The sequence below is a fragment of the Oxyura jamaicensis genome, chromosome 2 (genome assembly GCF_011077185.1).
Source record: "Oxyura jamaicensis isolate SHBP4307 breed ruddy duck chromosome 2, BPBGC_Ojam_1.0, whole genome shotgun sequence".
NCBI classification, from domain to species: domain Eukaryota; kingdom Metazoa; phylum Chordata; class Aves; order Anseriformes; family Anatidae; genus Oxyura; species Oxyura jamaicensis.
Window position 1 is genome coordinate 107749206 of NC_048894.1, and position 25204 is coordinate 107774409.

The window sequence follows — 25204 nt, forward strand, 5'->3', positions numbered from 1 at the left end:
GCCCTCCCTTAAAATCACTTTGTGCACTTCCTTCCAGACTACATCTGCTACTAGTGTGAGACAGTGTATTAGGCTATCCAAACTTTTAGCTTAAAATTGGTGATACAGCAGAATAGAATCCATTAATATTGCAATGTGGTGAGCAAAAACACATACATAAGGAAAATATTTAATTTTCAAGGCAAGGAAGAGGCAGGAAATGACCATCTGGGTTCAGTTACAGCTGCAGAATCAACATGGTTCGCCTGTTTGTATCCTGGGAAGTATGTGCTAGTACTACAGGGGAATGAAAAAAAATATATTTTTTGACCACACTTCTAAGTAAATAGTTCAAGACTCTCAGATCTAACAACCCTACAGTCATCTGCTTCAGGACGAGGACGTGGCCCTGGGTGGTCACACCTGTTTACTCTATGGACTGTTATTTCACTGAAGGATCTTGGAGATGGAGCAAATTCTTTGATTAAATACTTAATTTTTAGGTGTTTACTTTTTATTATAACATTACAAAAAAAAAATATGAACAATAAGACCTTCACTACAGAGTAGAGGTTCAGACTGAGAAAAGTAGGAGGATGACCAGAAGCAGAGCTGTATTTCTTAGTACAGAAAAAGCTCATTGCATTCCCTGCTTCACCCGCCCTTCTCTTGTTTTCTTAAAGCTTATACTCTGTATGGCTCACAGCAGCTGTGTGCAGCTTGAAGATGAACAAGAGACTAATGCTAACCAAATGCTAGAGAGAAATAAATAAAAGAAGCAAAACGCAGAAACAAACCTGCTGTTGAACACTTAGAAAAGTTTTGCATCAGCCCTTTTGCAAGACTGTGTACAAGACAGCGATAAAATTGGTATCAACAACTGGATATAGTCTTCAAAAACAATAAAAATTGAATAGAGAAAGCTGGAAATGACTATCTTCGTTGTCATTGGTTACACAGTGGATGAGACACAAAGTGAGACATCAGGACTTGAGAACCCTGGCCCAGTAAAATCCATGTCTTAAGGAGATGAAGATGTATAGCTGTTCATGCAAAGTTGCACTAAGTCCTGATGGGTAAACTAGTACTAAGCCCTAGATTATACAGCAGTGTACATTATGAAGGCAATGGGAATGCTTATCCTCAGCACCCTTGTTTCCTACATAAACTGCATGTCTGTATGTCAAGCCATCCTTTTTGGAGTGTATTTCTTGATATTATAGTATTATTGAAAGACTTAAATTATCTACCAGCCTGTTCAGTAGGAATATCTCACCTGTTCAGCTTTTTTTTTTTTTTTTTAGGCTAGACATAATGAAAAGATTCTTCACCAAGAGTGTGGTTGCACACGGGAACAAGTTCCCCAGTGATGTATTCACTGCACCAAGCCTGTCTGAATTTAAGAAGCATTTGGACTGTGCACTTAGTCACATGGTCTAAAATTTTGGGTAGACCTGTGTGGTGTCAGGAGTTGGACTCGATGATCCTTATCTGTCCCTTACAATTTGGGATATTCTATAATTGTATGTGTTAACTGTTGTCCAGATGGTTCCAGCACAGCTGGAACAGACGTCTCATCCTCACGCATGCAATCCCTGTGCTGGCAAGTCCCCCATGGGGCAGATGGAAGGAGCAGAACATCTAGATCTTGTGCTTCAGAAATGCTGCAGCTGAACAGGCACCTTCCATGGAGATGAGAGGGGCACTACCTGGAAAGTACTCACCAAAACCTGCCAAGAGCCAGGCTCCTTTTTCCCTTCTATACCCAGCTACCCAACACAGTTTCAATATCAAGTGTATAAAGATTACTTAAAACTCTTAAGCGTTAAAATTCTAGGTGTTTTGCATTGTTATTTCTGTGCTTGAAAACAGTCAAATGCTTTTAAATGCCTTATTAAAGAAAATGAAGAAAACTCTTATCAGACATCAAAATTCATCATAGCAAGGTTTACAAATAATTCTTTTTATGGATCAGAGCACTGAAAACTTAACACATGAGAAATTGTACTGAAATTGCATCAAGAGCAACCTCAAGTGACACTTTCACTAGCCAGACCCTTTTTTTTTCTTTTCTGATAGAGAATTAGAAATGATATTCCTAGCTAAAATCATTTGAGCAAACAAATTAAAAAAAAAAAAAAAAAAGAGATCTTTAAAATTATTTATTGAAGTTGTCTCTGGCAAGGTATTGTTGCTAATAAAGTCAAAGGCGAGGCAAAAACTAGTTAATAACCTTATAAAACAACTCTGTGAATGGCAAGGATCAAGTAGTTCCTCAAAGAGATCAGAAAAGATTTTCCCATTCTGCCACACTGAGAAGTGTTTCTGAACAATCATCTTACCCTTCTGGTAACAATGGGATCTAGTTCTTTAGGGTCGTGATGGCTGAGAGTCATGAGGTCAGCATTAAGGGTTCTAATACGCTGCAGTCGTAGGCGAATGTATCGTGCAGAAGTAAACTCCAAAAGCTTTTCTGAAGGATCATCAGCGCTAGGCCTACCGTTGATCAGTGACGTGTGAATCTAGAAAGAGGGTAGGGCTTAATCAGAAACATAACTATGATCCATTTGCAACAACAAACATCGTAGTGTGAGAATTAAAAACATAGGACTTAGGCTTGTTTTCTGGCAACTGAGGATGGTGAGATGTTAAATTACCTGGAATTATTTTTTATTTCCCACCCTCCACCTGCAGGTACAATTCCCACTTCCTGACTAACACAGTTCTGAAACCACCACTCTTGGCTCATCATAAAGTCTCACGTCTCCTGGATATTTGTGGAGTTAACTTATGGAGAAGAGCATAGCTAGTCCTTAATTACCTTGTCTTCCTTATTTATATGGAACATGTAACTCTGACCATAAGCACAGTTTTGTCCTTACAGATTTTTTTACGCCATCTCTAGATATCTTATTGCAAAATATAATACTGTGCATGTGCTCAATGTGGAGTCATTAATCCTATATCCTGTTGGGACAGGGCTGCCCAGTCAGCAAAGAATACTCAGTGATATGACTGCACAGTGGGAAGCCACAATGCAGATAATTGAAAGCAGGAGGCTGCCACCACGAAACAACCCATCTGGTCTTCATCTTTCCATCTCACACAATCCCAAATTGGCTCCAGGAAGATGGCTTTAGTTATCAGGCAGTGCAGCTTATTCTAGAAACAGCTCCCTGCTCCTTTCCAAAGGAACTTAAAAACACACAAAGATGTAGTTTCATATGATCATAGAATCATAGATGACACAGTTTGTGCTTCATTTTTAGGTAGAAACTGCAAAATGAGACCTTAATACCACAAATAAGTGTTAAACAGTACACCTGATGTCCACCTCAACTAGTAAAGGGTCATGCACTGGGCTCATCAGATACATTTTAGGGTGCATGGCACATCCTCATTTATGCAGAGCAATTTTGTCTCATATACTACTCTTGGATTTATAGTTTGACCTTTGTCCAGCATTGCCAAATATTTCTCCTGAAAATATTAGTAAAAAATTAAAATGAAAAAAAGTAGTTTAGTTCTGCACAGCTAGGGACTTCACAGATAGCAATTGTGTTATTTCAAAAATATACAGAGTCTGGTAATGGAGTTCATACTCTCAACTTTTGCCATTTATGGTCTATCACCATTATTTCTAAGTATTCTAATATAACATGTTTGAAGAATTTCACTTTTCTTATAGCCCATTTAGAAACTAATCATCATCCATTTTCCAGCTGCAGAACAACAGCTATGAAACTAAGTTTTTCCAGGTCAGATCCTGCAAATTTGCATTGGCTTATATACTATTCAGCTCTCACAGAAACAGAGAATTCCTCTAGTATGTCTAGAGGATCTCAAAACAGGATTAACTATAATTGTGTTAGATGGTTGACCAATCTGTTCTTGAAGATCACTGTTGATGATAACTCTCCAGTCTTCCAAGGCAACGTACTACTGTCCTTTCCTTGTTTTATTGTTAGAAGTTCTCCTATTGTTAGAAGTTCTCCATGGGATTTACATGACAGAACTGTTGGCCAAATATTCAAATAACATTGCATTGCTTTCACTGAAAAAAAATATATATACATATAAATTCACTATGCGTAAGCCCAAATGTAGCGCTGTGGATCATATCCTTCTCTCATTAGGCATTAATTACAGATATAGAATTTGCTGAGCTCACTGTAATCCTTTGATTTTCACAATGAGAGAAGGAACCAACCATGGTGTCAGTTCTAGCATGCTGTGTTTCCTTCTTACCATTTAGGCTCTAGAGATCTGAAGACCTGTCCTGCCTCAAGCTCCAGTTCTCTGGGAATACCTATAATCTCTGTTCATGAATAGTGTTTTCAAATGATGAAAAGTGTAACTTTATTCACATTTTAATTCTAAACTTATCTATTGGCTAGACTAGTAGAAGTTCTGTAATAATAGACTGTAATTTATATAGAGACAGTAGAGGAATCTTTCCTACCAGGAAAAGGAAGAAATAGGGACAGATACTAAAAGATTAAGGAAGAAAATTAAAGGTTCTCCATGTATACTTCTGTATTTGGCTAAAATACTGCGTACATATTGTTTCTATATGCCTTACATACACTGATATTCTTAAAGATCTGTAAGCAGATCTTCAGGCAGTATAAATCAGGTTAACAACAGAGTATAAAATAGTGCAATTATACCTCTTTAAACCCATGAAAAATCTAGCAGCCGAACTGGCAAAATGTCTGATTTAGCTAAATGTTGTTAAGTTACATCCACATTTAGACACGTGGTCATTTAACCTATCAGTTCTTTCAGATCAGGGCACTACAAGCAAAGTGCACAACAGTGGCTTGCTAACAAATGCTGGATACAGATACAAGGCAGGTATCTGCAGACATCAGCTGATGTGTGGAACTTTGCACAGCCCCATACTTAAGTTCAATATATTGGCTAGAACAAATTACAAAGCGTTAAACATACATTTTTTTAAAAGAGTGCCAAAGTTCATTAATAGAGGTTATGACATTCTCTGTGCAGGAATATTCTTGACTGCTGCTCCAGCTACAATGGAGCAGTCTGTTCTTTGTGAACAACAATATTTATGTAGTATACAGAAATTTGATTCTGCCATTTTACATGTTCTTATGTTATATTTTTATACTATTACACTTAGAAGAAAAAAGCAATGTTCTGGATAGGGCTGTTGATTATAGTTGTGCCACACAATTCTGTGTACATGAGGAAAAATAAATGAGAAGGAAAGTCACTAATCTGAATCTCTATAATTTCTGGGTTGGAGCTGGACAGCCTATCAGACATTCATTACAAGAGGCACTGTTCGTACACAGTCAACCTAAGGGCTTTCTGGTTAATCGTGGTGAAAGCCAGGTTAAGTTTCTTTGTCTGTTCCACTTCATCTGTAGGGGATATGTTTACACCACTGAAACAAAAAATTGATTAAAATACATGGGACTTGATGTCACCTGAATTTCATTGGTTTTGTCTTGCTGAAACATAATTTTAAGTTTATGTGAAAAAGTTTGACAAACTTTAGCTCTTAAATGCATACACTCCACTCCTTTTTAAGCAATGAATAAATACATGTTGGCTCCTATGAGGCTAACAGTTACTAGCATTCTCCATGGGATAACACTGTATTTATTATCATGCTCTTACATGATAGCATTCACGATAGAATAACCACTGTTTTTAATGTATAATTTCATTATGTGGCTGCCTCTATGAAATAAATTACACAAACACCATGAACAGAGTTTGCTAAAAGAACGAACAATCAACAGTGAGGCTGCATAACTCATAGCTCTTTTAATTATGCTACATCCCTGAAACAATGCCAAGGCTAGTTTAGGAGTTCCAGCTGTGCCGAGCACTTCAACAGTGTTTGCAGCTTTATCTCACTACCAGGTGTTCCCAACACAGAGATTTTCTTTATTAAATGAAAAACCTGGCAGAACATAGAGCCTCTGTTGTAGTCTTTCATAGGATAAAGCAACTAATAATTCCAAGTTAATAGCCACCATCAAATTATGGAGAGAGAGAGAGAGAACAAAGAGTTTAGTAATAGGAATGTGTAAAGCCAAAGACATGTTTTATCCCAACTTTTAAAAGTTTGCTATACTGATACATGATGTAAAGATAGTATCATTAAAGAAGAATAACAGATTATCTGGTAGTGCTGAACTCTGTAATTGGAATTCAAGTGTTTTCAAGTTGCAGTCAGTCCGTGTTCACACTCGCAAACCACAAGTGCAAAAACAAACGTACCTCTCCATGTTCCAGGGGAACTAGTCTGGAATAATAGGAGGTGCAGATCACTTCATCATCTCTCTTGTACGTTGGCGGCCCAATTCTTGGTGTGATATTATAACGAGTTAAACATTCTGTGTCGCTAATTGCATAGTACTGCCATGGTCTGAACTCTGTGCCATCTATGGAGCGTTCCAAAATCCAGTTTCCAGGTCGTGGAGCATTAGCAGATTTGATGATGACATAAGCAACTTGAAAGACCTTTAAAAAAAAAAAAAAAAAAAAAAAAAAGCAAGAAGAAAATTTTAACACTTCATTCTGCTGTAAAAGACCATAAGAGGCAAACTACTAAAATCAAATAAAAATTTAAAGGTAGTATACGATTTGCCTGGGGAGAGGGTAAAATTTGGTAGACTGACTCTAGATAAAACTTTTGCATAATCTTTTATGATACTAATGGAAACGTACCATTTTTGGTCAAAACTCTGAACATTACAAAAAACGAACTGAAATATATATATATATGTATATATATACATACACACAAAGTTGATTTCAGGATTACTTGGGAATAAGTCTTTCTAAGGGAAGTGTGATATTTAGCTTTTTTGAACCACTGAAGGCTTCAAAGAAGTGGGTTCTTTTTTTTTTATTTTATTTTTCAAAACAGCTGCAGCCAAAACAACTCTTTGTTTGACATTTTAGGTTGGAGTTTAATCCTCCCATTAATAGCATTTCTGATAAGCTTTTTACATTCTATATTAAAAATCTCTGGGCATTCCATTTTCATTCTGTGTTGAAGTTATTTAAACACAAGGCTACTTACAGACACTGCTGAAAATGTACATAGATAAATAGATAAATAAAGTGAATATGACACATATAAGTATGATAATGTTAATTAAGTAGTTCTTTTAAGATATGGAATCTCTCAGCTATACAGGTAACCTTGAGTATTATTACTATTTTTCTTAACTATTCTGTGTCCAAAGTGAAAACTATCCCCACAACAGCATTGCTCTGCACTTCTCTGAGAAGGCAGGGCAGAAAATAAGTTTATATCACCTTTTAAGTGACCTTGTTGTGGCATAACCTGTTGTAGATAGACGTTGTAGATAACCTGTGCTGAACCCCAACTAGCTGCAGCATCAGCCACTAGCACTGAAATGCACTTACTCCAAAACTACTATCTTTTTCCTTAACTAATACATCACCTCACAAAAGGCTGTCTTTGCAAATTGATAAGACTCCTTATAAGAGTTTAACGCTTTACATGCAGTATATTATAAAGCCCATTTAGAATAAAGAAAAATGCCATGCCATCACAGAGGTCTGTACTCTCACTAGAGTACTCTCACTAGCTGCTGTAATTATTGTAACTCCTACAATTTCTTTCAGACATTTTCAAATGTGTTGGAGGGGGTGGTTTGTTTGTTTTGTATCTTGTTGTTGCTGTTGTTTTTTGTTCCATAACAATGCCAGAGCAAGAATAGCACTTGCCATGTAAAAAACAGATTTCAGTGTTGTCAAATGGAGAAAATAGACATACAGAAATAAAGAGTAATTACATTGTGTGCACAAGTGAACAGAGCTTTGCTTAGGAAATCTGCAGACATGAGATGGAAAAAAAAAAATGATTACATATCTTATGACTTATTGGATTTTATATCTAAAAAATTCAAAAAATCTTGGTTTTGATTAAAATCAGACAATATAAAATGTGATTATCAGCTAGTCTGATTTTATTTTTATTTATTTATTTTTCTCTCTGCTTGCTAACATCAACTAAACTACTTCCCTACTTATTACACAGTTGGCTGAACAACAAATGATCTACTTCTGATTACACTGAGATTTTTCAAGACCAATTATATTCTGCAGCTGATGTGGCTAGTTTTAAATCCAGTTCCAACTGGATTTAAATAACAATGAGTTATCCTTCATCTCAAACTAACTGCAGGCAGAAATAAAAGTAGAAGATAGTTTCATACAGGAATATGTAGATTAAATTTATTTCAAATATCAAGTTTCTTGGTGAGGGGAAAATCCATATAGAGAAAAAAATTCTCCAGAGCAGTTCATTTGAACATTGAATCCTTTAAAGCAATGTTTGTTTGTTTGTTTTTTATGGAAAAGTAGCTGTGTCTGGTTCTCAAGTCTTCGAGTGATTGATTTTTACACAATTCAGCAAGAGCTGAAATGCATATATTTGAAACTAAGAACCCAAAGGAGGCATTAAAAAAAAAAAAAAAAAAAAAAAAAAAAAAAAGAATGATCTGTAACAATTGAAGTATGCATAGTCAGCCTGTGTAAAAATAAATAAATAAATAAATAAAAACACTGCCTCTTTTCCCGCTGGATTTTCTCAAGTCTCTTCCACATATAGCCCATAAGTACCTAAAAATACTTCTTAGGTAAATTCACAGGATACTGAATGTCAGCAAGCTCAAGAAAATTTGTTAGTCCTTGAAATTATATAGGTTAAATATATAAATGAAAGGATATTGCATAAATGATCCCAGAATCAAGAAATCACAAACCAGCCTGCCAGTAGAAGTTACATTCTCAGGGATTACATTCCCAAACAAGGGAACAAACAAAGCTGGCAGAAGGGATTCAGGTGTCCCCAGTGTTTTCAGATGAAGACATTTTAAGGAATGTCAACTTTGGCTTGGGAGACCTTATATCCCATAGCCTCTGCAACCTAGAATGGATCTGAACCAGGACTCCACATAAGGCAAACTGACTCCAACATCCTCAGAGTACTTCTTTAAAGATTTTTACTTTAATGAGGTCTCCACATTCCATCATCACTGAGTGCAGTTTCTTCCCACTCTACACGTCCACAAACTGGCCATGTGATAAACTTGAGCTCTGTGGCAAGAGCTAATGATTCATATGCTTTAATCTGACTGTATAGGTTTCCCAGGACTCATTTCCTTATTGAGCTGCAAGGGTAAAAAGGGCAAGCCAAAGCAAGTTAGCAATTCCCAAGCAACCATAGATTAGAACTGTCATTTTACAGGCATTTCAATCCTGATTGTAAAGATCAGCCAAATAAACCTGTACTGAAGAACCCCTTCTTTGTAGCAGCAATAGCAACATAACACATCACTTCTACTTTCTTGAGCCTTTCTAATAACCTTGTTTCCCTGAATGCAGATCCAGTAACATCAGGTATTCTGTTCTTGAAACAAATTTGCAAATAAACCCTTTTCCCCATTCATCAGGCAATTTTGCCTACTCTTTTGTTCAAGACACCGCTAGCAGCCGTCACACAGTAGATGCTAGCCAAATGTTCCTGTTTCCAAGGGCATGGTCCTCTAAAACCTACACAGGTCCTAGCAAGCACAATTTTTCCAGTAGTCTTTTTGGATAATGATTTCCAGTTACATTTTTCAATTTACTTAGTTTGACAGAACAGTAAGGGAAGATATGCTGTCTATTCATAACTATTTGAGCCCTGGTCTGCAAAAGTGAAAAGTTAAAAGGGGAAGATAAGTCCCAAAAGTTTTTTTTTTTTTTTTTTTTTCTAAATCTCAGTTTAACAGATCAGTTCCTTTTAATTTTATAAATTCAGCTAAATCTTTCCTTCAGGCTGAGTGCAGGAAGGCAAACAGCTAAGTGTGTTTTTCAAAATGGCATGACTTGTCCTGTGGTGAAAATGCTTGTTACAACTAACATTACTCTGTATTTTAAGTAAAACTGAAAGAAACCTTTCTGCTTAATGGTGTCAATACATTTTTTTGTTTGTTTTCTCCGATTTAATTTTCCTTTCTGAACCCAGAAAGTCTAAAATGAATGAATCTGTGCAAACTCTTGGAGTAGAAGACAACATGAAGGGATATTCTGAGTATCAGTCTGTATTGTTCATATAAATAGTAAGAATCTGAGACATAGCAATTTCTTGCTACATTTTGCTCCTGTGCAACCATTGTTTTGGAATAAAAGTTAATTTTATTCAAGCAGTATGTTATAAGAAAGTACAGATAAGTGAGCACCCTGAATTTTGCATCATCAGTATTACAGCAATAAAAACGCTTTAAAGAAACTTGCCTTGGTAAATTAACATTGATCTAGTCAAGAGAACTGTATCTTTTTTATATCAGCAAAGGATTTGTCCTGACAGTAACCTCTTCTTGCCAAGTGATTTCAAGAAGAAAGCTCAGTACATATCATATCATAACATTATTTATATTTGACTTTCTAATAGCAGAAACTGCAAATTATTTTCACAGTCTCTGAGTTGTAATCCAGTATTCATGAAATATTCATGAGCTATGACTTTATGGAAGTGGAGATGTTTTCACAACTTCATACTTGAGGTCTTCCAAGAACAACTGGTCTTGCTTTACAATTCAATAACTTTGTGGGATACAAATTTATGCCTAGCACTAAGCACCCTTAAATACCTTTGAAAGTCTGAAACATATTAATAATACTAAGGAAAATATTCATTTAATGCTGTGATGGAAAAATATTTTATGATTGGCACAAGCACACAACTGGCATTTGTAATAGTCGGCATTTATTTTAATTCATTATCATTTTGCAAAATAGCTGTCCTGAGAACAGCTGTGTATTTTGTTTCTGTAGAACTGCCAGTGTAGAAAGCATGAGATCATAAATTAAATGTTGGTATCTTGTACATCAATACTACGTCTAACTGCTAAACTATTCTTTCCCCAGCTCTGGATTTTTGCCATACATTTTAAAGGAAAGGAAAAAAAAGTCTTCCCAACTATCATGCATTTGGTCCTGGGAAGACTGAAAGGCATGACAGAATATACGTATCTAGTTTTTATGATCCATATGAGCTACAGAACTGTGATGTAGCCACCAGCTCCCCGTACAAAATGCTTAGCATTAATTATAATAGCACCACAAATTCTGAAGGTGAAAGATCAAAACAGCAATTTTGATCTTGAATGGATTAGTCAGCTCTCTTTTCTTACCAAGATTCCACCAAGCTACTCTTCAGTCCAAACATTTTTAAACTAAATAAACTAACTGCAAGGAAGAATATTAGCTGAAGGAATATTCTCTGTTCCCTTCAACTTTGAGCAAAAAGATGAATACAGCCAACAGAGACTGTGGCCAGAATATATATATATGTAAGATAAACTGGGGTGGAACCACAATTTCTACCAGTATCCTCCCTATATTCACCAGCTAAGCCTGCATTCCAGCACTCACCAACCCCATTGCTGGGTTGTATCTCTATGCTGTACATTAGTAACAATGCCAAAAAACAACCCATTCCTCTTATTGTTATAACATCTAATAATTATTCAAAAACAATAAGCAATAATCAGATTCTCTTTCTTCACATCACAAAGGGGTATTAATATATTCTATATTCTGCCAAGGAAAGTTAAGGACTTCAATATGCTATTCAACATATTTAATGCACAAAGTTTGAAATTTAAAAGAAAGTACCAATGCTAAAGAGACAAAGTAACACATATACTTAGAGATACTGACTTTCAGGAATACCTTTAAAGGTTCTAGAAGAGTATTTTAACTCATTCAAAATAAAATTAGTGAAGTAAACAGTTACTAAAATCACTAGGGCCCTTCATATGCTTTTTCTTTGTTATTTTTTACTTGTGCTGACTCGGTTAAAGTAAGGACACCAAGTCAGCTCTAATAACTTATTGACTTCAAGCATTCTTTATTAACCAAATCCTTCCTTGCAGAGCAGCAATTTACATTCACATTGCATAGCCTTAGATGCCTTCTCTCTCTCAAACTGTCTGAGGAAAACACAGAAGAAAGACCCCTCGGGGGAAACTTTTCAAATCAAATCAGTGAAACAGTGTGGGACAGGAGAGGAAAGATACTTATTTGGAGAAACATCAACAGGGCTAAGATTTAGAGGGCAGTTCAGCTGGTCTGTTTCCAAAGTAAAAATGTTCTAGGGAAAAAAAAAAAAAAAAAAAAGAAAAAAAAAAAAAAAGCCTCACTCCTTCCTTCATTTTTTCTTCCTGTTTGCCCATTTATAAACCAAACACAAAGTCAACTATCCAAACAAGGAAGTCCTATCCAAACCTGTCAATGGCAAAAATACCATATGATTATTTTCCTAATAGTTCAGCTTTCTAATTAAAGAGGAAACTAGGCACTTGTGTAACCTATGCTCCATTTTAAAACATGCTTCTTTTAAAACATCAAAGTTAAACTTTCTGTTTTAACATTAAAAATAACCTTCTGTCAGTCTAGCAATCTTGCAAAAGCTTGTTACCAGCTGTGCACCAAGTATGCATTTCTTAGCTAGCAACAAAGCTAAGAGAATTCCTGGAATTATTAATAATTCCTGGAATTATTAATTTCAATTCATATTGGAATTCATATTCAATGAAGTTTCAAATTAATATTAATTCATATTAATAATCTGTGAATTGCTGACCCATGATTTTCAAATAGCTTAGATCTGTTCAAAGAAAGAAAAATCAAAGGAAAAAAACATTTTCTTCAGAAATGACTTTGTCTTTATTTGAGGCAGGGTAGGAGATTCGATTCTTCCATGCCTAACACACAAACCAACAAATTAGGGAATCATCTGTGTAGTCTGGCAGCCTCCCACGTAAGAATTTTACCAGCTACAAGAAGGGGCAAATACCTCTAAGCTTCTGGGGGTATTTTTTTTGTCATTAAGTGCCAAAGCAGAGGAATCACTCTCTGTACAGATAGTTCCATCCTTCCCAGGGTCAGAAATCTCTGCTTCAGATCTCTAACTTCTAACTCTGCAGGACAGCTAACATTAAATGTCCACAGAAGGAATATAGAACATTTCTTCCTAATGTTCCTTCTAACAAAAGAGTGATCAGAACCAGTCAGAAGAGAAGCACAGAAAGTGGCAAATCAACTTCTCTTTCAGCAACACTTTGTCCTATTTTATGTGGTCTTCAAGTCCTTATCATATCAATCAACTGATATGAAAGCCTGAATTTCCAGGGTTTTGGAGATCTTGCAGCTGAACTGACATTTTACACTTCAATCTGATCATTGTATTGCATTAACAGGTTTCCATATTTAAGATATCTTGAGATCTACTGTCAGGTAAGTGATGTGAGTGCATTTATGCCTGTCACTTAACTTTTCTTTCTGTCTCCTAAACTCAGTATCAGAGTTACAATGCTTATGGATTGGAAGAGTTCATATTTGTAAGTGTATTGTGTGTTTTTTCTTGTAGTAAATATTAAATGTCTCTGCTATGTTCTACTCTAAATCATTACTCTTTTACTATAAAACTGTACAATGATCAGGTGAAAGGCTGATAGATATAATTAAAAAAAAAAAAAAAAAAGATGCATCCTCATATATAAAATTTGTGCCTATGACAATTACACCTTGAAAACACCATATTCTGCTTGAAAATATCTTCAGTAACTCCGACTTCAAGCAACTTGGATGACATCAAATGCAGAGAAAAACAATAGCATGACTGTCAGGGGAAAGACAGCAGGAACAGACAGAGGAAGGTTATCAAGACAAAGCAAACACTGGTTTTGTCCATATACATACATACACAACTGTTGCTGTGCCATGAATTACAACACTCCATGACCTATATTGCTTGAGAACACAGTCACTTCCATTCCAGGCTGATAGGAATAAAATCTCTAAGATGCTCCTTAATAATAATTGAAAAACACATCTGTTTAAAATCAGTTTGTATAAGGTTTAACTATCCAGCTTTAATTATGTGCTGTTAAATTTCTAACTGATAAATATCTAACCATCTAAACACTGAAGAACTACAATCAATTGCATAGACTTATATTGTACGTTCAATAAGTGACAGACACTCAGGTAAATGTTACTCACCTGCCTTAGATCCAAGGTGATGGTGACCCAGTGGTACTGCCTCCCATTCTGAATGCTGGGACTTTGCCACCAATTATTGGTACCATCAATTGCACTAGAAATTGGGTGCTGCTCTGTTTTAAAGAAAAAAAAAATTAAACATCAATTGAAAATACATCTACAGCTATTTTCTCTGACATAGCACGTTTACTTCATGCAGAGTATAATTTCAATCTGCCACAAAGTAAAAGCTGAAATTTGCCTCCAGACAAAAAGGCTGTCATTGGACTCTGCAGTGCTTAACGGTGATTTAAGGTGTTTGTGCTTTCTGTCAGTCCTTTTGCTTAAAGGCAGTTTCACTCATGTATTTGAGACACTAAAAGCAAAAAGTATTTGACCCCAATGCACTCTGTATTTATGGGAAAGGATCAAAGAGAACAAGACAAAACAATGAAAAACAAAAACAAAAATGATGATGACAACAACAACAAAAAAGAGAGACTTGCCTTTGGGATTAGCACTGTGACGGTCACAGACCCGGCACTGGGCGTTGCGTAGGGGTCGGCCTGGGACATGCTCAACAAGTTTGCAGAACATCTCTGGTCCTTTTTCCCCACAGGTGGCATTGGTGGAGATGTGAGCATTGCTGGCCAGGTTCAAAATGGCAGGGAACAGGCCTTGAAATAAGTAACAATTATCAGTCACAGCATAAGGCAAGAAAAATTCAGTCATTGTTATGAGATAGATCTCTGAATATGCATGGTTTTATGACAAGCTTCTAGCCTAGAGACAGAAATGCATAAATATACAATGAAAACAGATTGTTTTGTAAAAACATCATCATACCAAACCGACAACAGCATTATGGCCCTGAGGCACCGCTGGTCCTGACCCAAAGGGCTCCTGCAGGGGACCCTCTCTGGGGCACCCTGCCCAGAGCCAAGAACCCCATTTCTGTCCCTGTCAGGTGATATTCCCGGTCCTGTCAGCAGGGAGGCAATCCCTGGTTGTCCTGTTCCTGGATGAGATGGAGGGGTGGGCCTTGGGTGTCAGGGGCTGCCCTGATGGACCCAGGGGAGTCCCCAGCCCTCAAGGAACACAAGAGCTAGTAAACTCTCTTCCAGTTACTAAACCTCGCCACATTGTGAAATAATCAAAACCACGGGGAAAATTGGCCCTCTGCCAGAATGGATGAGGAGCTGCACAGAAAGCCCTCTGCCCATGCAGAACACAGTGTTTAACCCAAGATCCTCAGGGCAAAAACACCACCAGCCTCAATGACACGCTTCCCGCTCACACGTTTTGAGGTCTGCATTTTAGACCTTTACTCTGGGCTTTTCTGAAGCCTGAGTAAAGTCTAAAGAAAACTTCACTTGCCACTTATTAATCTTTACACACTTGACTGTACTTTCAGATGGTGCTGCTCTCATGCACAGGAGTAATGAAAGACTGCTCTTACCAGCTTCAAAACTCTTAATGTTTTCTAAAAGGAGGGATGTTTTACTTGAGCTTGAAGTCTACTCATAAAATTTAAGGAATACTTCACATGGCAGAAAGAAGTTAAGTAAGCACAACTTCTCAGCAGCTTTGTTAAAATTTTCCAGCCCTCCCTCCTAGGGTAAAAAGCTCTAACTTCTTGCATGGTTAGGTTTGAATCCATCAATAAAACACAGATACTCCATTTCTATTCAGAAACAATTCTGAAAAAGAGAAAAAAATTACCTATGTGAAGAGATTAGACATGATGGGCTGAAATCAAAGCTGGAGACATGGTATAGTATATTAAGAGTGCTGCAAGAATTGCTACTGTTGCAATAGTGAGGTATTAAAATCACATTTCTGAAAGTTTTTTGTTGTTATTTTTCTTCTGTTATAAGGAATTTAAAAAAAATCCAGGCATACTTAAGCATATTTGTCAAAACACATGCCTTTCTTCATGAGTACAACTACGCAAATTATTTTCATTAATCTAATATATATATTGCAAGATTGCAAAATTAATACTTTGCTTTTCTTAGCTGTCCACCTCAGCAAGGCAGAATTCAATATTCCTTTGATTACATGGCTAAATCCTAACCTTCTCACCACAGTATGAGTAATAAACAGTGTTTTCCACTGTGTTGAATTGTGCCATACTCAAAACTTAAAGAAGGAGATGGAGCTTTTTTGTTTTGAATCCTTACCTCATTTAAGTTAAATCTAGACTAGGTCATACACCTTGCTCTCATTATACCTAAATCTGGTGCAGGCAATGACATAGAGGACATACTATTGACCATATGGTAAGCCTCTTCTTCCATTGAAATGCCTTCTGCACTCTCATCTCATGTTTACTGCAGTGTTGGTGCAGTATTGCTCCAGACTTATAGCTGCAGGCAAAGCAGAAATGCAGCATTTATTTTCTTACCAGAAAAGAAACTTCACTGATGGAAGAGGGTACCCTCTTTTACATTACTCTCTAATGATTAAAAAAAAATCAAAAAAATCTTCTGCATTCAGTATTCACTACTGTTCATAAAGGCATCCATCGTCCAGCCTTCAAGAACTACCAATTAACTTCCCAGGTCATTCATCACCCTTCACTCATGTTATACAGTAGCCCTGCCATTTGTTTCCAGGGTCATTTGTTAGAGTGACATAATTCACCTACAATAACCTTCAGTCAACAGATTTGTGCCAAAGGAATAGAAAAGCTCTGAAAAAAAAAAAGTGCTGATGGTTAGTGCTGTCTTGGATAAGATTCATTCCAAAATCCCAGGTTCAGGTCAGGTTCACACACCATAGCCGTCGCTCTGGACTGAGCCCTTTTGACTGCTTGTCATCAAGCATCTCAGCTACTTTTATCACATCACTGACTGATAATAAAATGAAATGCTGATTATGATGTCATTAAGGTCTCATGATGAGTTTTCTGTTCTCAAAAAGATAAGAAAAGAAAGGACATTTCAATCCAATTGTAGTTGCACTGGAGTTTAGTTCCAGAATTGAACAAAAAAACAAAGGCTTGTTAGCTTTATCCTGGAATATGATGCATCCCTTCGAGCACTACCTAATTACATTCATCTCTGCTTCTCTTTAATGCAACCAAATTTTAAGGCAATTTTCAGAGGTGTAGCCACTGATTTCAGTGGAGGCTGAATAGCCTGCAAGATGATTTTCTTACAAGAAACAGTATCTGGAATAAACAACATAAAAAGGGTGACATTTAAAATAAATTAATTGCATTTGCTCCTCTTCATTCCTCCTCTTCAGTCATTCAGCATGTTCTTAAGAAACATTTTAAGAAAAGCTGAGTACTCATAATGGTGAGATGAAGAACTCTAGATGCTCCTCTGCCACAAAAAGAAGCAAGAGAAGACTATAACCATCTGGTGAAATACATTTTCACTTGTCTTAGGGAGAAGGTAGGTATGATAAAGATGAATAACCACAGAATCAGTCACTTAAATGAGCCAATTACAGATAAATGTGTGTCTGTGATCATATCCTGCTTTAAAATTAAAGTGGTTGTAACTGACATAAAACTCAGACGGAAAACACCACATATCATTAATCTGAACTTACAGCAAGTGATATTTGCATTCTTAAAGGCATTAACGTAACTTTTACAGTTTGCTATCTGAAGTCCAGTACAAATGATTGATTGAATTAGATTTATTATACTTAATTCTCACTAGAAAAGAAGGGAAGTGCTACATTAAAAAATCATCACCACTTCACTGCTAAGCTATCAGATGCTGTTATCATATTATGCAATCATCCCAAGAGGCTTTGAAGGAGCCTTTAGAGACCTCTATATGGATGGCCACAATCTGTAGAGTTCAGCAGTGGCTTCTCACCTGGCTAATCTGGTCTGGTTGATTATATTCTGATATACTCACGGAAGTTGCTCTCATTTCTAAGGACTTGGTTTTACCCAGATATAGAACTAAAACTACAGAAAGGCTGAAAGCCTGTGTACATGGGTGCATATTCCCAGAATTATGCCATTCAGAGCTTTCCTACAGAACAGGAACAGAAAGCCCCAAGCTCAGAGAAAGCAGAGGAAATCAAACCCTTAACAAAGTGTTCTGCAATGTGGATGTGGCAGAATTTGTCACATTAACACTTTACAATATATGACTCTTAAAGTGACAAAGAAGAATCTAAAGGTTAGATAAATTTGCTGTATAGAGCAGCAGGCAGACCTTGTGGTGAAGGACATAATGTTAATATTTTACCTAAAGTCAGAGAAAAGGCTTGCTCATAAAGAAGTCAGTTGTAATGAACAGATGGTCAGGATGAAGCATAGCAGGGAAAAGAAAGGCAGGCAAGGAGCTTTAAGTAGATGAGGCAGTCAACATCTATTTTATGTGCCCCCATGTGCCTATCCACACTAATCCTTCAGAATGAATGAAGCTTTTGGAGTATGCAGCTTGTTGGGGCAGATCCAGATAGATGACAATTCACACAAAGTCATTATGGATTGAGATGCATCATTGTGTGATTAGTGGATGTTTGCACGCAGGACATGTATCCATCTCTCCATTGTATAGGTTATTGATGGACATATGGCCTAGACTTCTTTGGGAATTACTCTACTTGAAACCAGTGTCTACAGAAGACCTGGCAAACTCTTTGTTACAGAGATGATTACCATCATTTTTCCTGGTTTCTTATTTCTGAGTGGTTTTATAAGTTTTCTTCATGTTTTTTTTTATTATTATTATTATTATTATTATTTAAAGGATTTGGGATATGTTTCCACAGTTTTGTGTTTCTGGAAACTCCCACTAGCAAAACCCTGGATATGACCAATGCACATCTATCAACACATTCTGGATACACCTGATTTACTGCACATGAGCAGATCAGTTCCATAGTATTTAGATAGATCTCTACATCCTGGATTTACTGAACATTTTGTCTAGTTTAAATAGCCTGCCCATGTACAGAAACATCACTGCAATTTAAAGACATTAGACTTTAAGGTGTAAGCTTTCTCTGCCACTGAGCAAGGGCTTTTTAGACATTTGTTCCCTCACTTATCTTTAAAAAATATTCTTAGTTTAGAGCCATTGCCTGCATACTGTATAGCTAGATCTGAATGAAACTCCAACACCAGTCCTGATTATTGCATTTTTCACCCAGGAAATTAAGTCTTTCATCACTGCACTTTCATGTGCAGGAGTGGGGTTGGGTGTTTTGGCAAAATCCATGTGTTGTCTGTGGGTTTGAACATATTTGATGTGTATGGATTTCACAATGTGACTGACAGGCTGTACCTCTTCCCTTTTTACAGATGGCATGTGGAGAAACTGAGAGATTCCTCAGGATAACAGTTTTCCTAGCAGAGGCATAGCTGATTAAATTAAATTTGTTTCTTTTACAAACACAGTTGTACAAGCAGAAAGATACATATGGGAGCTCTGCTTTCCATAGGCTTCACTATGTCAGCAAATATGGTCAATAAGTGCAATAAAGATTTTACTACTTTTTGTTACCTGATAAACTCAGCAAGGATGACAGGACTTCTCACAGGAAGGCTACATTTAAAACAGATTTCCTCTGAATCTGTATTAACTAGTCTGTATGCTATCCCAATAAAGTGAATGAATCTGGAAGGTGTTTTATCTTGTTTGAAATCAGAAAACAAAACTGATGGGGAATGAATGCAAGACTATCTGAAGCAAACCAAGTACTGAGTCCAGAAGGTGACTGTTTTCTGCATTCTTCATCAGTGTGTATATACAATGAAGACTTCCAACCAGACTTCAGGGAGCAGTTCTGAGACATTCAGCAAAGTAACAGCTTGATTTTCCCCAAGTATTTTGGCTTTTTTGTGCCAATCGGGTAATAAAGAAGTAATTCCAAGTGAACAGACTAAATGCAACTTAAATATATGGGTTGATGCATACTGTAACAATGAGCTTTTTATTGTGTCATTTGTCAGAAGCAGAAATACTTGAAGGGGTCTAATCTCATTTGCAAGTTAGTGTTTAAAAAAAAAAAAAAAAGAGTAAGGCAATGAGTGGTTCATAAAAAGCAGGCAATGAAGTTTTCTCACTATCAATAGATTCATTTACGTAAAAAATATTTACAGAGGACAGTGACAGTTGTTCAGAACAGTTTGATGCACTCCAGGAAAATACAAAGGACTAGGGACAAAATGTAATAAAATGTCACAGAAGATTAGAATGTATAAAATGTTATAGTATTACACTGCAGAAGTTGAGGTCACATTCTTTATAACATTCTCAGCTAGTTTTCAATGGCACAGATTTTTGTTTTAGTTATTCTGTCCTATTCACGTTTTGGACTAAGGGAGTTTACTAAATAAAAGCCCTGGAACTATCAGACTTGGGTTCAGATTCTTTGCCTTCTTAATAGATTTACTCTCATTTTATTTCACCAGCAAATGTCCCTAGCTTAACCTTTTCTACATACTTTCATCAGAATCCTATCCTGTAATCACAATGAAAATCTGAGCTGATTTCCATAACATAAATGGGCTTAAATCCCTAATTTCTAACTGCTGGATTTAAGGCACTAACTCTTACAGTCAGCAGGAAATCTGTTGTGCAACACCCAACCTGCCTTATAATCCATTTTGTGGAGACACTGCCTGAAAATATGCAATAGCTGCAGCATGAACCCATTTAAAAAGCTGAAAGCTTCACTACAAGTTACACACAAGGTTTACAGAGCAAATAATTCAGAAAACTGACCACTCATTTTTCTGTAGCTCTACAGAAAGCAGAATTTCTGCTAGTACAACACAAATTATACACGAGCCAACCAAGGAGTATAATTTTATTAGCAGCACCTCTACAAACTTTAATTTGGAGTATTTAGATTATTTCAGATCAAGAATTAATCCTCAGTGCCATGACAGATGTTCTCCTAGAACCTGTTTTCTTTGTTTCCTCATGCTGTACAGCAAAGCTGACTAATATGTGATTTACAGAAATACTACTCAGTGAGACTTTAATTCAATCCATTTTGAATACAATAATGTACTAGATTTGTCTACTCTGTTCTCAAGAGCTTCCAGTAAGAGGTATTCCTCAACATGTGTGCTCTATCGCTTGTGAAGTTACCAATTTTTAGTCATCGTTGCTCCATTCATGATCTGTCATGATCTTGTTTCAGCTTTTGATTACCTGAAAGGCTGTTATCACACACATACTTTTCTCTTTTCCAGACTAAAGAAACAAGCCTTTCAGTCTTTCCACAGTCAATTTTCTAAACCTCTTATCTTTCTGAATTCTTAGCAGTCTCTCCAGTGTGACCTCATCAGCACCAACTGGAGTAAAAAAAAATCTTGAATTCTTCACAGTGTCATCAACACACCCCAGAGTAAGTTTTGGTGTTTTTTCGCAAGGCACTACAATTCAGTTTACATTGCATGCCAAGGTAAAGATCCTTTTCTGCTGTACTGCTTCCTACTCGGTCACAAAAGAGTTGTGGTTATCTAGTTCAGGTTATCTAGGAAACAGCTTACTTTACAGCCATTTGCTGAATGCTTATAAATCCTTGATTTCGGGAAAAAAAAAAAAAAAAAAGAAAAAAAAAAGAAAAAAAAAGTGTTGATTATTTTATTATTTCTGTTTCCATAAAGCTTTTGCAAATCACACTTAAACAATTCAACAGAAACACCAGAAGAAAAAAAAAAAAAAAAAAAAAAAAAACACTACAATGGTTAATGCGACCAGTAAGTAATATTCTGTTTGAACCCTGCAAGCTGCCAGAGCACAAACAACCTGCAGATGACCAAACTCTGTGCTTTCCTCTACCCAAATAACAGAGAGTTTCTCTGCCAAACATTTTTTGCTCTTGCTTATGTGCATTCAGCATTATTAACAAGAGCCTTAATTTGAGAGCACTAGCAGCAACAGACATTTGACTACTGAGGTCTCCCCTGGGCTAGATGATGTGCTAGTTAACAACCAATGGCTCAAAAAAGTATAACACTGCAAATTAATAAAGATGCATGCTTGCAAATTCAGACTGGAAATACAGGAGGCAAAAGTTTGCTTTATAAAGAATGAACATCAGCTGTACTGTTCCCTCACACACATTAGTTTTCTCTTTAGAGTTTGTGAAGATTAAAAGCAAGTTTGACACAACTTGCATGGTTTCCTTCAAATACTCAGCACAGCAGATAGCCAGGTTGATGGCCAAAACACAGCAGATAATTTGAACAAGGAAGAAAATTTGCCCAAAAACCTTAATGCCTCATACCTCAATGTCTATTAAAATACTAAATTTCAAAGCACAAGAAGCATGGTAAATATAATAGGCAATGGGCAATGGCTCTCTTCCTTACTAAGGGTAAAGGAAGAGAGAAGAAAGCATTTGATCCTAAGTCATAATTGCAAGATGTTAAGTTTCCCTATATGTAGTATCAGAGGATGGTGAGTTAAAATTAGGAAGTTACTGCACTCATTGGAAAAATTCTACAACAAAGGAAACCCAGACTACCAAATTAAATGCTTAGATAAAAAAGCAGCCAAGCAATACTAACACATCTCCACAGAGACTGAATTTTGTCACCTTTGTTACACAGTTACTAACACTATTACACAAAGCATGGTTTCAAACACCATAGATGGGTTAGACACCAGTTTAGGCTGAACACCAACATTATAATAATATCCTTAGCTTTATGAAGTTAAGTGTTAACAAGATAGCTAATGAAAACTTTACAACAGCTCATCTTCTCTTACGAATCCCTCATGCTCTGAGCTTGCAAACACAGACTTAAATCATACGGAAACTCTGCTGCAATGAGCATGTACTCCAATTGCAAGTAGAGTAATTAGGATGCAAAGCCATGGGGCAGCATGCAACTGCCTAACACCAAAGGAGTTTGAGCAAGCATCCAGAGATTCCTACAAATGAGCTACCTTGCTGCCCAAAGGAGTGTATGTCACACTTGTTTGTCTAAGGTTGAAAATACTCAACATTTTGAGGGAATAAAAAACATTGGGAAATATAATAGCTTTAAGAGCTTAAACCACAGCCCTCAATAGGTTTATAGTTTTATGGCTTGGTCTGCCACAAATCTCACACATCAGAGGCAAAAAATTGACTTTTGCATTCTTGGGAATAAAAAAGATAATCAAAAACTTTAAACAGAAATTTCTAAATAACAGCAATTTCTAAATTAACTATCTGCTTTCTTTCATCCAGAGCACACTAAGACACAGGAGGAAGAAAACTAGCTTTCATGCTTATTCATGCATTGAACAGTGTGACAGAATATAAAAGTTGAGAAATTTGTATTTTCTACATATATCGTGCACTTTTAAAGTGTAACTTATATTTCTTCTGTCCAGTCAGGTCTTGTATTTATATATATATTTTTCCTATCATGCTGGCCTGTTCAAGAATCTGCCTAGAAGTTGCCACAGTTTTTATACCAAAGTAAAAGAGCCAAAAGTTGACAGATGGGCAGGCTGCCAAGGAACAACAAACCTGCTAGACCATGAAATTAGTTCTTTCTTGTTCACCAAAAGCTTTTTCCACATGTTGAGGAGTCTGCATCATTGTGTTTATTGGTTTGGGGGCTGTTCCGGTTTTGTTTTGATTTTTTTTAAGCACCACATTATTTCTTTTTCCTGAAGTCACCTTAATCTGGGAAACAATTTTCACTCAGAGCTAAAGAAAATACAATTATTTTAGTGTCTTGCTAGATTTGCTTACATGCAGCCTAAGAGACATTAGCTTAGATGAATATGACAGTAGTACTGGGATTGTGATCAGCATGCCAAGGATTGGGGACCTCAGTCATTCACCATGTATGCTGTGTCTTAATTTCAAAGAAGCAGAACATTTTTGTTCCTATTGATGTTAGATGTAAGCTAGCCTTTTTTCCTACCTTTTACTATGACTACCTCAAGAAATTACAGCTCATCATGTGCTTCTCTTCTATAATCATTTTTTAACCTGAGGCAGCAATCTTCCTTGTAAATGAAAATCATGTCTGGGTTTGACCCTAATTAAATTTGCATGCATAAATGTGCAACATTAGGCTTCATATTGAGTATAATAAATTAGAAGTTATGACCCAAGTATCTATTAGCTCTCTCATGATGCTAAATTCATATTTATTACTTGCAAATTTTAAGAAGTCTGAGATTGGAAAAAAAATTTAAAGGTATAGTAGACCCAGTCATTTCTATATGGTGACCTAGTATCAAAACATTATAAAATGTTACTATGTCTTTTCCCACATAAACATAAAGAAAGATCCCTTGAGGCTGCTGGCACCTCCTTGTGATCATAAACCAAGTCTTATAACAACTAGTAGCACTTCAGGGTAACTCTGAAATGTATTTTTCACTTAGTTTATTTAAGCTTGTTATTCGCCAGCCAGATATCAAAATGAAATTTATATATATGGCATTTTTTGCTTTCCTAATATGAATGCACTATCTTAACTTTACTGTGTATAGCTGCATTAGATGAAATTAAATGCTTTTTTAAAATAGGTGGACTTCTTCCATTAATTAACAAAAGCTATTTCAAGTTGAAGTTTTTGGCACATCGGAACTACCAGCTCTCCTGTTTTAGAGGCACGTGTTTTTTCAAACACAGAAGAAAAATGTTTTCATTCAAACAGGCACAAAGCCATTATCAGAGCGCATACAGCCCTGTGTCACTGCCAGATATTCCTGGGTGGAAGGGAGTACCTTTCCTCTAGCTTGGATGGAGCTGGTATGATTTACAACTGGTGCAACGCTTAGGACATGCAAAACTTGATCATTCCCTTATCTCTACTGACAAGATTTCACATCTTCAATTTAAATGGTTAATTGGGAAATATCCTCTGTAGGGCTTTCTTCAGTTATAACCAACTGTTTAATATGCTATAGAGGTGGTGGTCTGCTTTTTGAAAGAAGTAAAACATACCCTGCTACTTTTTTTCCCCCAGGCTTCTTACTCTAGTCAACAAAGTAAAATTGTGAATTCCCTTAATTTACTTACATTTCCCTGTCTTTACGCACAGGTTAACAAATACACATCTTGCGTCTCTAATTTAAAAATATTAGTAGCAAGTTACCTATTCCACGTTTGCTATGTTTCAAGCCCTCACCACTTTCAAACCTTCATTATTTTACAGTAAACATCCTTATAAAACAAAAGGAATGTGTCACACCACATAAATTCTTGAAAGTGTAATTTTAAGGAC

General features: G+C 36.4%; 1 protein-coding gene across 1 annotated transcript in view; it reads right to left on the reverse strand.

Moving 5' to 3' along the window:
* The window catches only part of LAMA1 (laminin subunit alpha 1), a 102896-nt gene that overhangs the window by 68456 nt on the left and 9236 nt on the right, over positions 1-25204 (reverse strand). The window contains exons 2-5 of the mRNA XM_035319483.1: positions 14535-14705; positions 14050-14162; positions 6238-6480; positions 2322-2501 (exon numbers count right to left, since the gene is read on the reverse strand). Coding sequence (XP_035175374.1) covers positions 2322-2501; positions 6238-6480; positions 14050-14162; positions 14535-14705 — 707 coding nt within the window. The remainder of the gene's footprint in view (positions 1-2321; positions 2502-6237; positions 6481-14049; positions 14163-14534; positions 14706-25204) is intronic.